This window comes from Poromitra crassiceps, assembly GCF_964638095.1.
Source record: "Poromitra crassiceps genome assembly, chromosome: 3".
NCBI classification, from domain to species: domain Eukaryota; kingdom Metazoa; phylum Chordata; class Actinopteri; order Beryciformes; family Melamphaidae; genus Poromitra; species Poromitra crassiceps.
In genome coordinates this window covers 31,727,684-31,746,361 of record NC_139625.1, presented here as the reverse complement: position 1 = coordinate 31,746,361, position 18,678 = coordinate 31,727,684, and the positions used below count along the sequence as shown (strand labels likewise).

General features: G+C 41.9%; 1 protein-coding gene across 1 annotated transcript; it reads right to left on the bottom strand.

Annotated features, from left to right (window-relative positions):
- Window positions 1-998: 998 nt before the first annotated feature.
- LOC310774027 (activator of 90 kDa heat shock protein ATPase homolog 1-like) lies at window positions 999-17,635 on the bottom strand. Its single transcript, XM_083634088.1, has 9 exons — window positions 17,453-17,635; window positions 15,918-16,108; window positions 15,430-15,512; window positions 15,222-15,339; window positions 11,134-11,222; window positions 9,847-9,972; window positions 7,079-7,180; window positions 6,908-6,959; window positions 999-2,449 (listed from the first exon to the last, which is right to left on the bottom strand). Exons 1-9 carry the CDS (start codon window positions 17,530-17,532, stop codon window positions 2,277-2,279), a joined length of 1,014 nt encoding a protein of 337 aa, XP_083490214.1. The 5' UTR covers window positions 17,533-17,635; the 3' UTR covers window positions 999-2,276.
- Between the last annotated feature and the right edge of the window lie 1,043 nt (window positions 17,636-18,678).

Here is an 18,678-nt window from a genome sequence, read left to right as displayed (position 1 = left end):
TCAGATTCACAACACATTTTGTTTGCTTCCCATTCCACACACCTGCACCTAGTGTAATATGCTCATGGATTGTCACATATACTCTATAGATAGATATAGATAATATGTTAGACATTTGTTAAACATTTGTTGAATGTCAACTAATAAGCTGTTGAAATGTTACAAATACTCTGTAGATATTCATTTAAAGTGGTATTTTGGATTTGGAATGAAGCCCTTTACATTTTTTGTTTTTGAATGCTATATGAAAGTTTGCACTGCAGAAAAGAACATGTATAATTAACAAAAATTGTGCCATATAAAAATGATGAAGACTTTTAAATTCCAATACGATAAACACATTTTTGTTGGTTATGACAAAAGGAGGGGATTTGTTACAAGTTATCAAATGTTTTTCTGTTTGTTTTGTAATTGGATTGAGAATATGTTGTAATGTAACCTCTGGTCTAGTAGTTTGTTTAGATAGTAAGATGAATACGTTTTGATACATTTTCCATGTTGATATTCCATACTTCTCCAGACAATTTTAGACATTGTGCATCTTGTTTTACATGTTGACTACAGGCCAGTGTGGACAGTTTCAGGAGCAAGTCATTTTGTGTGGATTTCTTCTTTCTTTTTTACAAACTTGCTCATAATTTTTTGTTTTGCCATGAGAAAATTATGTGAAAATGGGTCACATCTCTCTCAGGAATCCTGTTATTTGCCATTTAAAACAAAATTAAGTGCTTGTTTTGCTTGATGGTGGCCTTTGTGGTAAACTCTTTTGAGCATTTAATTTTTAAAGCACTTGTAAATTGACATTTTAAACTAATATTTTCATATTAAAATATTATAGATTCTCAATACTTTGTAAATAAATAAAACAAGTTCCTTTCAACCTTTATGGCTGTAATATAAATTTAAAGGACGCACTCGCACTTAGAAAAAAATCTGAGGAAACATGATCAAAAGAGGGGGGAAAGGATGCACTCACAAAAATAACATGGATACTGGGATTGGTTTATTACAAGAAACTTATTTTTTACAATGCAGGAATGAAACGAGGAATAAATAGGTGCATGTTTTGAAAACCTTATGGAAATTTACATTTTCTTTTTTCTGGAAATTTACATTTTGAGGTCCAATAGCAAAACAATTCACTTGTTAGCTGCTACGCTAGCTACCTGCATAATCAATTGAAAATATTTACATGTTCCAACATTTGCGTACATTTGAGTTAACGTTTCCTGTTAAAAGTCCAATCCCGTCCGGTGTTCCCTGGCCCAGCACGACACCGGGGCCTATGTGCATGAGGAAATAAAGTGAACCAAACTTGAAGGTACAGTACTACTTAGCTATGACAGAGTTCATTAGTATAGTTCAGATCCAGTAGTCATTCCCCCATCTGACACTTTAAATGGAACATGCATCTTCGCTGAAAGCTTCTTTACTACAGTTCAACTTGAAAGAATAAAACAAGTAAAAAATAACGTTCATTCTCAAAACTTTTTTTCTTCTTCCCCAAATTAAAGAAATATGTACATATATATTTTTTTACTCTTTACCGGTATGTAGGGCTGCACCGATTATGGTCAAAATGATAATCAAAATTATTTTGTTCAATTTTAAGATGACTATTATTTTAAATCATTGCAAATTGACTTTGAGAACATCATGAATTTATTTAACTAATTAACACACACAATTGGATTTCTTTCAACTGTCATCTTCTATCAAGGAAGTTTTAAAAACAAAAGTGCCAGCTCTCCATTCTCAACTCGAGCTGAAACTACACACACCGGAGCGTGTTTGGGCTTTGGAGGACAGGCGGCGCACCACTGCGAGGGAAAGGGGTGCGCTGGATTTACAACATGAGACAAAATGAGAGCAACATTGCTAAACGGAATGCAGCAGGTTTTATCTAGATTTTCTTGTTTTCATGATTGTGGGAAGCCAAAATCTGATCACAATTAATATTTGAATAATTGTGCAGCCAGTATGTATACTGGAGGCCAATTTGCTTTCGGGGTTCAATAGATTCTTTCTTTATTAATTCATTTTCCATCGAGTCCCAAAGGCACAGTCCATTTACACTCGTTTGAAAACATGACCAAAATACTGAAGGGGAGAATCTTCTAGAAATTAAAACATTTACAGTACACACAGACAGGTGACAGATTGATCCCATCAATTTTGTCTCTTGCGTTACTCTTCCTATGAGTTTATAGTTGGACCAGAGAGACCAAACGGCATGATAAAAAAAAAAAAAAAACAGGTACTACAATACAGCGTCTTCAGTAGAGTCGTGCTCCATAGCCAAAAGTCTGTTTGATAGCCTCGAAGTAGTATCTCTTCCAGCCCTGTTTCGTCCGCTCCTCCTCGTTCTCCGGGACGCCGCGGCACTCCGCCTTCAGCTCTGTCTCATTGCCTCGGTCGCAGAAGGTCAAGGTGACGGTGGCGTAATGCTCTGAGGGATGAAAAACCACGAGTCAACTTACTGTCACTGAAGAAACGTCATGCCACATGACATCACACAACACATGGTCTGAGTGAATACTTGTTTCTGATTGGCCGGCAGGTGTGCATTAAAACCGTGTAACGCACACGTGGTCCGGCTCAAGTCTAATCACATGTTCTAAATTCATCTGCTGCCCAACCTGCACAGCTGTTTAATCAAACAGCACAGTTAACGTGATTCAACTCGCTACCTCAGCTTCTAAGAGCTGAGCGGACTGCATTCCCTGCACCATACCGGCTCGTATCCAAGGTTTGTCCTATTTGCTGGAACAGCAAACAACATTTCCATTGCATCAGAAGCTGACAGGATGGTAAGGATTGTTCCAGGTATTTGTCGGTTTGCCAAGAGTTGCTAGGACCTAGCAGCTAGGACCTAGCTGCCAGTAAACAGAGTTATGGCTTGTGAAAAACGTAAGATTTTGATTGCTTAACTTGCACCAAAAATTTGTGAACGCTTTTATTCTATATTGTTGGCAAATGACCATGGTATAAGCGGGATAATCAACTCCTAGGTGTTCCCCCCACTCCAGGCATCTTATTTCTAGACTAGTACACCTGTTTGATGACTACATTAGGGCCTCCACTGAGAGGATTAGAGAGGCATGGCAGGACAAACTTGGTGTTGATCTACCGCAGATTATATGGGACAGGAGTTTGTCTATGGTCCAGTCTTGCTCAGTTAACAGGAGACACCAGCTGATCCAATTCAAAGTTACTCACCGTCTTCACTATTCCAAATTGAAATTACACAAGATTTACCCATCTGTCTCACCACTATGGGATAGGTGCCAGGTGTTAGAGGGTACACTGTCACACGCTTTCTGGCTTTGCCCTTTAATATCCGGATTCTGGGCCAAAGTTTTTGACTGGTATTCTAAGGCCTACAGAGTAGCTCTTGAGCCGGAGGCAGAACTTGCCATTTTCGGCTGCTCAGAATCCTCGTTACTTCTCCCCATGGCTGTGCAGCAATCCCTGACACAGGGGATGATCGTCGCCAAAATACTTATTTTGAAAGACTGGAAGTCCCCCTCTCCACCCTCCTTTCAGCTGTGGCTGACGGACATGGTCTCAGTAGTGCGTATGGAAAGACTCAGGTCTCTGAGGACTAACTCAATCAGGAAGTTCTCGACCATCTGGGACCTGTTTCTGGACTACCTGGGTGAGGTCAGAAATGAATAACGTACACATCCTAGCACACATATTTTAATAGGCTGGTAGCACCATGTTGTTGTAATGTTTTTGTTTGTTTGTTTCTTGTTTTTGTTTTCTTGCTTTTCTCCGCTTGAATTTGTTTATTCGTCTTGTCTTGTGTTTTACTTTTTGTTTGTTTGTTCTTTGTTTGTTTGGTTGTTTTTAATAATTTAAAACCAAAACCTGTACAATCGACTCGATGTGGGACTAAGTTTACGGGGTGGGAGAAAAATGTTTCTTTTCAGATCACTATTGCATCATATTCGTGCACGCAACTTATTTGAAGACAATTTGTTGTGGATTCTGTTACGTTTGTTTGCTGCTGCTTTGTTTTGCTCTTTACATGGGTGTACTGGGTATACCCCAATTGTTGATGGCATTAAACCATTGTCTGAAATTAAACAATAAAAAAATTATACATGAAAAAAAAAAAAATCTTAGGTGTGCGTTAAAACGATTTTAATGCACTTCGTGGAGGCAACCACCCTCCGCCTGTGGCATCGGGTGGTTCTTTGCCTCCATGTCGTGCATTAAAATTGTTTAACACACACCTAGTCATTGATTATCCCTTACCCTATATCCACTTTCATACCAACAACCCCTGCTTTTGTCAATTCACACCAAAGTCCTTTTCAGACATGTATTGAACTCCTGAAGATATCCAAACATTACTCAGATGAGGTTTATGTGTGAGTACAATTGTTCGGGTGTGAGCGCAAGGCCATGCAAAAGGATTTTAACCACCCGTGCCCCCTAGTGCAAGATAAAAAAACAAAACAAAATACCAACTAGAACGACCGCAACGCGGACTCAAGCCTCCGCCATTAGTTCATTCTTGAGTCCAAATCGCCATTTGAGGCAAATTGGAAGAAATTCCATCAAGGCGCTCCTGTGATGTTGCGTTACAGAGCTTGGAAATTGGGTGTGTGAGGTCACAGTGACCTTGAACTTTGACCACCAAAATGTAATCAGTTCATCCTTGAGTCCAAGTGGACGCTTGAGGCAAATTCGAAGAAATTCCATCAAGACATTCCTGAGATATCGCGTTAACAAGCTTGAAAATGGCATTCGAGAGGTCACAGTGACCTTGACCTTTGATAACCAAAATGGAATCAGTTCATCCTTGCGTCCAAGTCGATGTTTGAGCCAAATCAGAACAAATTCTATCAAGCCGTTCTTGAGATATCGCGTTAACCAACTTGGGAATGGCGTTCGTGAGGTCACAGTGACCTTGAAGTTTGACCACCAAAATGTAATCAGTTCATCCTTGAGGCCAAGTTAATGTTTGAGGCAAAAAATGTGATGAAATTCCGTCAAGGCATTCCTGAGATATGGCGTTAACAAGCTTGAAAATAGCATTGGAGAAGTCAGAGTGACCTTGACCTTTGATCACCAAAATGCAATCCATTCATCCTTGCGCCCAAGTCGACGTTTGAGCCAAATTGGCAGAAATTCCATCAAGCCGTTCTTGAGATATCGCTTTAACGAACTTGGGAATGGCATTCGTGAGGTCACAGTGACCTTGACCTTTGACCACGAAAATCGAATCAGTTCATCCTTGAGTCCAAGTCAATGTTTGAGGCAAATTTGATGAAACCCCATCAAGGCATTTCTGAGATGTTGCGCTAACAAGCTTGAAAATGGCGTTCGAGAGGTCACAGTGACCTTGGCCTTTGACCTTTGACCACCAAAATCGAATCAGTTCATCCTTGAGTCCAAGTCGATGTTTGAGGCAAATTTGATGAAATTCCGTCAAGGCATTCGTGAGATATCGCGTTAACAAGCTGGAAAATTATGTTTGAGAGGTCACAGTGACCTTGACCTTTGATCTTTGACCACCAAAATCAAATCAGTTCATCCTTGAGTCCAAGTCGATGTTTGAGACAAGTTTGATTAAATTCCGTCAAGGTATTCCTGAGATATCGCGTTAACAAGCTTGAAAATGGCATTCGAGAGGTCACAGTGACCTTGACCTTTGACCACCAAAATCTAATCAGATCATCCTAGAGTCTAATGCCTACCCCACACTACAGGATTTTCAAATCCTTGAAGATTATAAAAATCTTGAGACCCCACACACTACAGGACAGAGAGAGCCGATTTTTTAACATTTCAATCTTGGGACACACACACAATCGCGTCTGTTCAAACGCAACCCCACACACTAGAAGATTATGCAGAAGATTCACCTTGGAAGCAGGGCTCGACGTTAACTTTTAAAATGCCTATTCAGTGTGCGCACCGGGTGTAGTAGTAGTAATAATGATAATAATAATAATAATAATAATACATTTGTGTCATTTCGTTTTCTAAACAAATCTTATTTTTTGTTTTTATAATGCATTTGCACTGAAAGGATTTGTTTAACTAATATTTGCGCGGACAGCCGCGTCCATTCGGGGTGTAGGCCTACTGTGCACGGCCAGGCGAAAACCGTCTGCACAGGTGCCTTGTGGAGGAGGGGGCGTCTGCTGATTTGACTCACTTTTCCGTGTAGGCTACATGCTTTGCAGTATATAATTAGTTTTCCGTCCCGTTCAAAGACGCACGGGTATTTCACCTCGAGGACAATTTCCTATTTCTTTGTTTCTGTGCGGGGCTGCGGGCGGACCAGATTATTTTGCGAAAAACTGTAATGGAAACGCAGCTACTACTGGCTCTCTGCTCAAGATGCAATCGCCTGTCGGGTTGTAAATATCTAACATGTTAGATATGCACGATTCACAATCGGGAAGAGGCAGTCTTCCCGATTGTGAATCTTTGAACCCCACACACTACAGGATCTTTTGGGAAGATTATCTGCCCGACGCGCTTCAAATCGGGAGCACCCCCGAGAAAATCGGGAGGGGGGAATCTTGACCATAATCTTGCAAATTATCCTGTAGTGTGGGGTAGGCATAAGTCGATGTTTGAGGCAAATTTGATGAAATTCCGTCAAGGCATCCGTGAGATATTGCGTTAACAAGCTGGAAAATGGCATTTGAGAGGTCACAGTGACCTTGAACTTTGACCTTTGACCACCAAAATCTAAATCAGATCATCCTTGAGTCTAAGTCAATGTTTGAAGCAAATTTGATGAAATTCCGTCAAGGCGTTCCTCAGATATCGCGTTAACAAACAACGTACGGACGGACAACCCGGATCCATAATGCCTCCGGCCTGGCTATCGCCGGCGGAGGCATAAAAAAATAACGGTGTATAAAGCATCCCAACGTACCACAGGGCCAGGTGTTGTACCTCCACTTCATGACTATTTTCTGCTCATATACCTGGTGGGAATGAAAACATATAATGTTAACAGTTAACATAATATGACAAAAAAGATTTAATGTGTCACAAATATAAAAACTATGAATTCACATATTGATGCGAGGACAAAAGACCTCACCAGCTCCATGAATTCACCGAAAACGTTTCCATCTAGCAGGCGAAACTTTCCTCCCCTCTCTCCATCCACTGTGGCCGGTGCGTGTGTGAATGCCTGCACCATCTGGAGGATGACAAGTGAGACGGATATGGGTCCTTTTCCGTTTTTACAGTGTGGCCACAGATGGTGGCAAGCCATCTAGAACAGGGTTTGTATGTATGTCTGTCCCCTCAGAAGTACACCAATCACAGCTCACGCTGCTACGTGCATGGCGTCACGTGCCCAATGCTCCACACCGGTAGGGCTGGGATGATAACCGCATCACTGCAATCCCGCGGTCACATGACTCTACCGCAGGGTTGAGCTCATTATCGTCATCACCGCATTTTTATTATTATTTATTATTATTAGTACTATTATTTACATTTGATTGTAGTCTACTTTATTATATTAATTACAGACACACTGCCAAAATAAGTTCAGTAGGCTAAGCTATAGCCAGTCTTACAATATATAAAGGAAATAGCATGAAACAATGTCATGTTGAGCTCTGTTCATTAATTGGGAACATTATGCAGGCTGAGGCTGCACCATTGATTGTATGGCTGCACACACCTGTTTGGTTTCCTCTCGCCCTCTCCTCTCATGCTCCATGCTCCAACAGTCAACACTCACAGCCCGCAGGATTTCTTTGAAACGTCCGTGAAAACGTGAAAAAGTCCAGTAGCCTATATATGCTGTCGTTGTGTTTGGACATTCCAGACATTCCAGCTCATCAGCGTGAAGCACAAATTAATTAATGCTTTGATCCACATCACGTGTCTGTGCCTCGGCTCGGCTTCCATATCGCACTGTTGTTCTAACTCACATGTGAAATAACTTACAATACACGTTTTGATGGCACTGAATTGATCGATGAGAAAAGGAGAGAGAGAGAAAGACTTCATCTCACAGCTGCTGCCTGCAGGAGCCACTCTGCTCGCGTAAATTTCGGGTGTGTGTTTCAGGTAGGCTAAAAAAAAATGCAAACATGCATTTTAAAACGATCCTGTGTTAGAATTCTGAAAACGTGAGCTTTTAAAGCCTAAATTAGGAAAGACTCATGGGATGATGAGATCATCGCATGTCCCGACCAGCAGGCACCAGTGTTTGAGAAGTGAAACTCCAGCCAGTGTGTAAAAGTTCAGCCTTGCTCTCTGAATGCTTGCAATGCGCAGGCAGGCGGTCCTTCAGTCAGTGTTTAGAGTAGCGTACATGTAACGCTAGATATTATTATGATTTAGAGGATAGGCTACAGTACGATGTCCTTGCTATAGACGCCCCAGTCACCATACCTTACCTCTGCTCTGTTCTGTAGACTACGGTACTAGCCTACCACTTAAAAAAAATGCGGTTAACCGCCAAACCGCGGTGAAACTGGCCACGGTGACCACAATTATGAAAAATCCTTACCGTCACAGCCCTACACACCGGGCGCACATTTTCCCCCCCTGGATCGCGAAGGCATAGCACAGAAGTGAAGGAGCCACACGCGATTCTCACAAATGTTAATATCTGAGCAAATAAGCATGCAAGATAAAAAATAAAAGTGCCAATATCTTCGGTTAATGTAGATGCAAAGGCCTTTGTAATTGGCTCCTCATAACTCGCATTCTAGGAATATTGCTATTCACAATGTCCTCGCCGCAGCTCATGGCTCTTTCCTGGCTGGCGGCAGACTCTCTCTCCCCGGCCAGGAAGTGGCTGTTTGCACAGGGGGAACCACGCGCCCTGGGGCTGGGCGCAGTGGGCCAAACAGGCACTGTCACCTGGGGTGTGTTCAATCTTGCTAGGGTTTCCGGGTTGAACGTCGTGTTTTCATGCATGTTTCAATGCACCACCGTTTCCGTTTAAATACACATTTTGCTATGTGTTGTTGGGGCTGAACTCGACCCTGGATTTATATTGTGTTTGTAACACAAACACAGTAATACTCTCACAATGCCGTCTCAGCTGGACTTTAAGCTGTCTATCACCATGGAAGTGAAGAGATTGTATAACAACAAACCAACTAACATATTTCCATGCATCCGCATCTGCATCGCATCCAAAAATGGCGACTCTGTCTTGTTTTGTTATATGTATATTATGTATTAAAAAGAAAACAGGTCAAAGGAAAGACATATCTGACTGAAATGTATCATACAAAAGAAACCCTATCCCCAAAGATCAGTTGCAGGTATGAAGACAAACAGTGGAAAAATACCGTAAATTCCGGACTATAAGCCGTTTTTTGGCCCTCTGCGGCTTATATAACGGTGCGGCTTATCTATGGATTTTTTCAGCAAAAAAATAAAATAAAAAACGGAATTCTCTCTTCTTTAGCACTCTTTCTAACTATAAATCCACTTCTGTTTTAATTTCCTCTCTTGCCCTCTTTTCACCACACCGCGGACACTGTGTGCACTGTAAAAAAAAACACAGGTGGTGTTGTGTTATGTTGTTTTGTTGAAATGTTAATAAATGGGAGCTTCCTCAAACAGCCATCTCTTTCCCGACAATCCCCTCTGTGCACGAACCCTTACATATGGTAATTAAACATTAAAACACAATAAAAAAAAAAAAAAAAAAAAAAAAAAAAAAAAAACATTAAAACACCCGCGGCTTATAGTCCGGTGCGGCTTATATATGTAACAAACTGGCAATTTTGCTGCTGCGGCTTATACTCCGGTGCGCCTTATAGTCCGGAATTTACGGTAAGTGAAAATTAAGTAATGTGATAACAGAGGGAGTTGACAGTTGAAGCTCACCTCCTGATTGAGAAAGACCCTGAAGAGTTCGGCCGGTGAGGTGAGGAAGATTTCTTTCATGCTGAATTTGCAGGTGGGGATCTTGACTCCGGTGTTGGGCGGAGCGGCTGCGCTGCTTGAGAATATCTGCAACAACAAAACAGCAGTTAGAGAAGATACTGGAAGTGAAGTCTGCTTCACTTCCTCAACACAAACTAACTGTCAAGAGTTCCAGGTCACTTTAAATTGATCCAGGTAACTTCCTCAACACAAACTAACTGTCAAGAGTTCCAGGTCACTTTAAATGGATCCAGGTAAAGCTGACTGAGCTCCACATTTTGGAAAGTACCTGGCAAAGTCATTGTGGAATCATTGTTATTGATCAACATTATCAACCCCCGGGGATACAGTATATTCTGATCATTTGTGCTATGGGACAGTAAAAACTTTACTATTGCCTGTTTAAATATTACATGGAAAAACTTGACCCTCTTGCTTATTAAATGTCCTTTCATTTGACAAAGAAAGGGACCAAAAACGTCACTACTTTAGAACTTACAGCATATTATAAGTATCTGAATTGGTATTGGCAGTAGGGCTGTCAAAATTGCCCCAAAATCATATTTGAATATATATTTGAATATAGAATATGAGTCATGAAGCGATGACGAAATCTGTCAAATCTTATCCAGCGTGGCCATTCTGCTGGGTTTGAAAAGTTGAATGTCTCAGGGTGTAACTGAACTGCCATCTCTAATTGTATTCCCATGTTTCATGTTGAAAAAACATTTGGTTTCTCTGCTGCTCACTTCCTCTCACATGCAGTCGGTCTGTTTCTGCTGCCCTGAGCGGAGGGGCCACTCACAGACTGCCAGGCAGGCCAGTGCAGCACAGTGCCAAAGATTGTGGCGATGACTTACTCGGCAGTAAACGAGGAGAGACTGAAATAGTGGGACTCGCTATTTTTTGACCGCCCGTTGCCGCCTGCGCCAACATGATTACCGGCCGTTCCCGCGAGATTTGCGTTGGATCCCGCGGGAGTCGCGTCCCGTTGCACCCCTCTAGTGGGAAGTCGGAAAGTAATGGGAGTAGAGCAAACGCATCATTGATTTTGTTATTTTCATAGGATTTGTTGACGATAAGAAATGTACTTAAAAACACCAGCTGTATCCTATAACTACATGTCTCATTATCTTTATCTAAACCGTATGGCTGTAACACCTGTATTCCTTACTGTTGGTCACTTGTAACATTGGAGATTTGGGTGAAAGGAGTTAAAGTCATGATGAAGTGACAGTCGGCACCAACCTTAGTTTTATCCACCTTGGCTTTGGACTGTGAAGGCTCAGGCTTGGACACGCCGTTGGCGGTAGGCAGGATCATTCCCTGTGTGAACTCTGCCATGAAAACAACATTTTAGTTTACGTATAAACAAACTCATTATCTTCATCAGTGAAGGATCCAACTGCGCTTCAGCTGTAGGAACTGGCAGGTCCGGTGCATCACAGGAGGGACGCAATAATACTTAAAAGAATAAGTCTGGAGCAGCTCGGATCCAATGATGCCTTTTATTTAAGGTGCAAAATGGTCAGACAACGTTTCGACGTACATACGTGAGACCTGATGAAGACGTATGTACGTCGAAACGTTGTCTGACCATTTTGCACCTTAAATAAAAGGCATCATTGGTTCCGAGCTGCTCCAGACTTATTCATTATCTTCATCATCAGGCTGGCTGCCGTGCATGTGTGTGCATGATGCCACGATGGAGTTTGTGACAAATAAAGACAGGGTATGTCTGTTTAATTTAACGAATAATTAATTTAATCAGTGAAGCAAGAAGCTTTCTTGGGAATTCCCAAACAGGAAGGAATTCAGCTTCAAACAAGTAAAATATAAAGGGTAAGATATATATACTGTATATATATATATATATATATATATATATATATATATTCCCCCCCCCCCCCCCCCTTTCTTTCTCTCCCCCCCCCAAATAACTTTTCTTGGGGGGCCACATGAGAAACCCAGATTGTTGCCGGGGGCCGAACAAATATTGTCATGCCATAAGCACAGTTGTGATGTCATTATTCAGTCTTTAACACCAATATTTGATCTCCCTGCAGGGCTTGAAATTTACTTTTTTGACCACCTGCCAATATGGCTGCTAGAAGTTACCAGCCAATTAGAATTTCCACTAACCAAAATGTTTTTCTTGAAATAAACCAGAATATGAGTGGGTTAATTTAAGCATAAGTATCAGTAAGTGGCCCAGGATTCTCAAAGCCTGTGTTGAGGGTCACACGAACAAAAACGCACTCTTGAAGCTAAATAAATCCAAAATCAACAAGTTAAGTATTTACATTTTTACTTCAATGTAGAACAGTAATTGACATTAACATTTGGACACTTATTCAGCGGGTATCTTGTATGTTTCGTCCAGGTGCACTGTTAAGAAGAAAAAAAAAAAAGTGTATACAGTGTATAAAGTAACCGGTAGGGCAGAGGCCAGTAGGTGGAGAAATTGCCGGCTACCGGGGCTTGGGGTACTCCCTGTACCAGTGTGTCCTGATTGGGAATCAAATGAATGCAAATAAATGTACTTTGTGATCTTGAATTTTAGATTTATTTTCAATTCAATAGAAGTGCAATGTAGACCAGGCCCGATTTTAGCCTGCTACATTAGGGTGGGCTGGTAGGGGGCAACTTTGGCAGTAGGTACATCACTACACTGATGAAGGCCTACTAGGGCCGAAACTTGTTTGTGCTGTACCCACCCCGGACTGAGGTAAATAAAAAACGATAAAAAAAGGACATCTCGTGTGCTGGCTTGTTCTACATTTTGACATTGTGCTTGTGCCTTGCACCGGACCCTTCTGTTTGACTCTCCGAGTGTGCTCGTTTTTCCACTTTCTCGCACAAAATCGGCATAAATCCATGTCATCTCGTCTACGAGAGTTCATGGGCGGGAGGGGGGGTTCATGGGGGTAAAAACACTTTCACATATTTATTTGAAGCTTAGCCCATGTTTAATATGACCATCCAAGATTGTAACAACATATACTGTATATGATACAAAATTAAGAAATGCATAATTGGGCCCCTTTAAAAAATAACCTACCGTAAATTCCGGACTATAAGCCGCGGCTTTTTTCCCGTTTTTTGGGCTTTTTTGGCCCCTGCGGCTTATATAACGGTGCGTCTTATCTATGGATTTTTTCAGCAAACGGCCACTCGGGAACCTCCAAAATCTATGGATGTTGGTATGAGGCAGAACGAGAGCAAGACAGACATTACGAGAGAGAGACCCTGATTGGATGATGTTGCAAAAAATGTGTCTCGCGACCTGATTGGAGCACTGTGCCACTACGCTCTCTCAGCCACTACGGTAAAACACCCTCCCTCCTCCTTCGCTCCGGGGGGAAAAAGGCAGCGATTGAGCCTGAAAGACAGTCTGAATGAAATTGAATGTAACATTCCCAATTCTATGTATTACATTCTAAAAAACTAACAGCAACATTTTGGAAGGCTAAGCCACACAACTAGCTCGTTGTAATCTAACATCATGCTTCAAAAGATGGAGAACTGGCTGTGTTACGACGATGGCGGCGAGAAGAAGAAGGAAAGAAGGAAATCGAGTAGCAGCACGTAACCTTGGCATCAGGGTGTTGACACAGAGAGCAGACGGCCGAGGTGCCGTTCAGATCCGACTGAAGGCTCAAGTTTGCCAGTGGATCCTGACAGCGTGGAGGAGTGTCAAAACATCCACGATCAACAACGGGTTCCGAAAGGCTGGACTGCTGCGTGATGAAGAGGAGGACGCCGCCAGCTGAGGGCCTTCAGAGGCTGTTCGATTCCGACAGTGACGAAGAGGAGTTCGTTGGTTTTGAGAGCGACAACGAAGGAGAGAGGAGAGTGGCTGACGAAGCCACCCTGAGCCTGTTCGTTTCCGACACTGAAGATGAGGACTTTGGTGGTTTTAGTACGCAGGAAGAAGACGAAGATGAGGATTAATGACTTGACTTTTCTGGTTACAGCCGTGTACTGCACCTTAGCCTAAAAGATGAAGACGAGGATTAATGACTTTTCTGGTAGGCTGATTACCGTATATTTTAAGCAGCCGTGTTACTGCAACTTTAGGCTTACGCGCTTACTGTCGTGTTACAGGCACTTTATTTTGCACTTTAAAAAAAACACATTTAATTTAGCCATTGATATTGCCTCGTCAAGCGCTGTAAGCTTTGTTTTTTGTTATGGTACTACTGTAGGCTATAATGTAGATCAGTGGTTTTCAACCTTTTTCATGCCAAGGACCCCTAAATTTACACAGCACAGTACATGTTCTGTAGCTACTATTGCACTAAATGGTAACACTTGAATACGTTATGCAAATATGCAACTTGTTTTGTTGAAATGTTAATAAATGGGAGCTTCCCCAAACAGCCATCTCTTTTCCGACAATCCCCTCTGTGCACGAACCCTTACATATGGTAATTAAACATCAAAACACCCGCGGCTTATAGACCGGTGCGGCTTATATAAGAAAAAAATAGTCAACTTTGAAGGTGCGGCTTATAGACCGGTGCGCCTTATAGTCCGGAATTTACGGTACATTTTTTTTTTTTTTTTTTGCAATTTCTTAGAGCCGCCAACTAAAGCTTCGAGAGCCGCCAGCGTCTCGCGAGCCGCGCAATGAGGAACTAGGCCCTAAGTGATACACACATGTTATGAGAGTGGTATACTGTATATACCCATCACACCAATATCCGTTTCAGTGTAGAATGGTTAGTTCCTTGCTCTGCTCTGCCCTAAGACTGCAACGGACAAACAACCATGTCCAACCCTGTATCACCCCATATCGGGATAAACAACCATGTCCAACCCTGTATCACTCCATATCGTGCTGTGAATCTGTGTTTTCCAAGTACGGGTGCTCGAAGGGACAAAATAGCGGCATGCGGTTAATGCGATAAAGAAAAAAAAAAGAAAAGAAAAAAGAAAAAAAACGCGTTATGGACGGCCCTTAATCGCATCGCGATTAACGCGTTAACGCTGACAGCCCTAATATATATATATATACATATACATACATATTACATTATTATGTACACTTACAGTATACTATATATATATATATAAACTTACAGTACTACATACACTGTATGTCATACAGTATATTTGTTGTCTGTAAGGCATTCGTACCTGCTTATGAAAAACACTATTGCATACAAATAAATAATCTTACATTGTTATTATAAATAGTTTATCTTAAACCTTAAATCCTAAATTTGGCTCCTTATTTAAGTGAGAGACTTTGTAAGAATGTCTCTGTAGAAGTTCATTCAGCTGTAAACGTCCAGTGAAAATAAAAGACAATGTAAAACCACACATCTCACCTGTTTTTAAGAAGCCTACATAGCTTCCCAGGGCTTCACGCAATTTGTCGGCTCCCTTCGTCTTCATCAGGGCCGTCAGCGGCGTCTCTGGCTCGTCTTTGTTCAACAAAATATTAATCTGGACGAAGAGCACAGGACGGACATCACAACAATGTCCTACCATCGATCATAATCATGTTATTATACATTACGTTGTGTCAAAACTTACATCGAGATCCTCCATGTCATTTTCATCTGAGAGGTTTGGAACTTCAATACTTCCTTTATATTTGATCTCAGCCTTTGACTTTCCTGGTAAAGTAAAGAGAAAGTGGGTGTCATAGAAGTTTCAAAATCTTTGTGTTCCCGTTTCTTTGCGTCACTACAGAAAATAAAAGGTGTGAGAACATTTTGGGGGATTTAACACCGGTCACCTGTGATATTCTAGCAAATTTGGTCTGTCGCAGCAGGTGAGTTTGTCCACTCTACCGGTCATTTAAGCAGATATCTGTTTGTTCTATTTTAAAAAGCATTTGGGCTGTTATAATGCAATGTGGCTATTAAATTTCAGAATGAAATGCACTAGGTGGATCAAAAAGTTAATTTGCTGGAAAGGTGAAAATGAGACATTGACACATTACAGTAATACACTGTACATACACTAAAAGCCCAATTCCCCTCCAAAGCCAAACAGACAGTAGTCCTAAAATCCCATACCGGTCCAGGTTGCTTTCAGGTTCCACTCATAGAAGAAGATAAGTTTCCCTTTGCGGTTGTTGATGGAGGCTTCTCCTTCCACCTTGTCGACTTCCGTCACCTCACAGGTTCCCTCCTCATTCTCCACACTCAGACCCAGCAGGAGAGATTTTAACTTGTCAGATGACCAGTTTGTTGCATCTCGTTCAGTCCTGAAAAGTCCAACAGAGACCACAGCGATGAGAGAACAAATACAAGTGGGTAAAACAAACACCGCTATTGATTTTTTGTCCTGAATAGCCTATTATATTATAGTGGTCCGCTGACTCAGTTTCATGACCCTTGGTCCATTGAGACTTGTTAGACCACCCTTATACATGGAAGTCAATGGATACATTTGCATTTTATATTTATTTCTATGTAGCATTGTATATTCTAATCCAGCCAATCCCAACCTGTGGGCCGCGGCCCTCTGGTGGTCCACGGAGGTATTGCAATTGGGCTGCCATTTATTTTTTACATAATATTAACCAAATTTAAACCCTGCTTGCTGATGGACAGCTCTTTGAAAACTGTAACACTGAAAATGCTGCAACATGTTTCACATGCTGTGTTAGTGACTGTGCATAATATGGAAAATAAAGGGTGCTCTGAGAATGCCTTATTTGGAATCCGTATTTTTTATGGGGTCGGAGGTGGGCCGCGAAAGGTTTTGAGATTTTCAAGTGGGCCCTGAGTTGGAAAAGGTTTAGAACCGCTTAGATTAGAATCTAATCTTTACTCTGCCAAAACCTGTTTTGCGCAGATACATAACTTCAACCCATCAGTGAAACAGCAGTGTCTCTCAACACATTTTGAACTTGTACATAGCAAGCTGCCGCTGAAACAAACTCATTGTGGAGAAAACAATGAAACAATGCAGGCCTTTTTTGTGTAATCCTTGACCATTTGTCCTCACATACATGTGAGGACAAGTGACTAGTCAATTTGATATTTAGTACCAAGTGATGTTACATTTATGGTTCTCCTCCTGACAGTTCTGTCAGTGCTAACTCGAAATGCAAACAACTATCCATATCATCCTAAAACTGGATCCATTCTGAAATTACGGCTGGCGTTTACACTGACATATTACCTCACCTGGGTGCCATAAGCGGCCGACAACTATATTACAGGTGAACACACGTGTTATACAGTACTACCGTACAAGTAGCGTAGGTGGTTGAAGCGGGCCGTGGTAATGCTAGCGACCTTATCATTATCCATCTGAAGACACACAGGCTGGCCAGATTAACGTTAGCTAATGTAGCAAGAAGAACCTAGCGTTAGCTAACTTGAGAACTAACATTACAACGTATAGCTAATTCAATCAACGGTGATGCTTTAAAACAGGAATATTCAACATCTCACACAGACACAGCTGACTAACCAGAACCTAGTAACGGTGGCTCGTGTGCTTTAGCTAACTTAACGTTACATAAGAATACGAGTAGCTCAGTGTATGGTGTTAGCATTAGCTTGCTAGCAACCCGTGTCCTTTTCTCTCATCATCTCACCAGTGCCAGTTGTTGACATTAGTCGCATCGGCTCTCTCCTCCACAATCCAGCGAGGGTCCCCTTCTCCCCATTTAGCCATCTGGCTAGCTGGATAGTTTTAAATTCTTCAGAGGTCTAGAGAGAGATTGAGAGCAGGTTTTGCCGGCGACTGCCCGTCCACTCGCGGTGGGTGCACGTTTCTAGAAACCTCTGTCGCTGCTACTGCCTCTCTAGCGGTGCTGCTGCGTTCAGCTGAGCCGCCGAGTCTACTCTAGAAATAGCTGGAAACGGAACTGTGTGTGTGTGTGTAATGTGCTGGCTAAAATGCCCCCGGAACTGTTTCTCTGAAGAATAGTTCCGCGTTGTGAAAGGTTGTTGTAGTCGTCCTGTAGTCCGTGTCGTCTGGTCCAGTGATTCTTCTCAACCTTTTTTCACATTAGGATACTTATTTTTTAGCTCTTTGCATATGCCCACCTTGGCCGCACAGATAGTCTAGTGTCCTCTAGTAAGAGAGTGGCGTCAGCGGAGGACCAAAATGCAAGAATCATTAGCCAATGAACAGCCAGGAATGGGTCTCGCGCTACTTTTGCATGGTAAAATAAAGCCGATAATGTACAATTTGATTCATTTCAAGGGATGAAAAACCCTTTCAAAGTACAACACTGTCTATTTTGATGCAACTCGACAGTGCTGCTTTTTTTACTGAAGAGTTCCACTTTCTACTTCCTGGAAAAAAAACTGGTCCATTGGAGTGAATGGAGATGTCGGAACTCCTCTGAGATAGTCTATAGGACGAATCAGCGTGACGTCACTTGCCACCCAGAAATGCGGAAGCCCGCGGCAGTTAATTAATAGTATGAGTTGTGTCGTCAATGGTTGTGTCAAACAAATGTTAAATATCTCAAAAACTATAGCCTACATCACATCGCTTATATTTTGACATTCTGAGTGAGAGCAGAATTAGCTCAAGAGTTTGATGTAGCCTATAATATATGCATGTTGTGTTAAAGTTGTGTGAACTGTCGCAGTTTTTAAAATGTAAACAGAGTCAAGCAGCTAGAGCAGACACTCACGCCTCGCGCCACGTGGCCTCCATAGGGTTCCGTTGCCACCCAGTGACGCGGTTTGTTTACCAAAATGCTGCTCGGCTGATCCCTTGTAGTCTAGGCCATGGTTTAGATATGTATGCGCTTCATTTAGGACAGAATATCTCAACTGTTATAGACTTTATATGACCCCTGCGAAC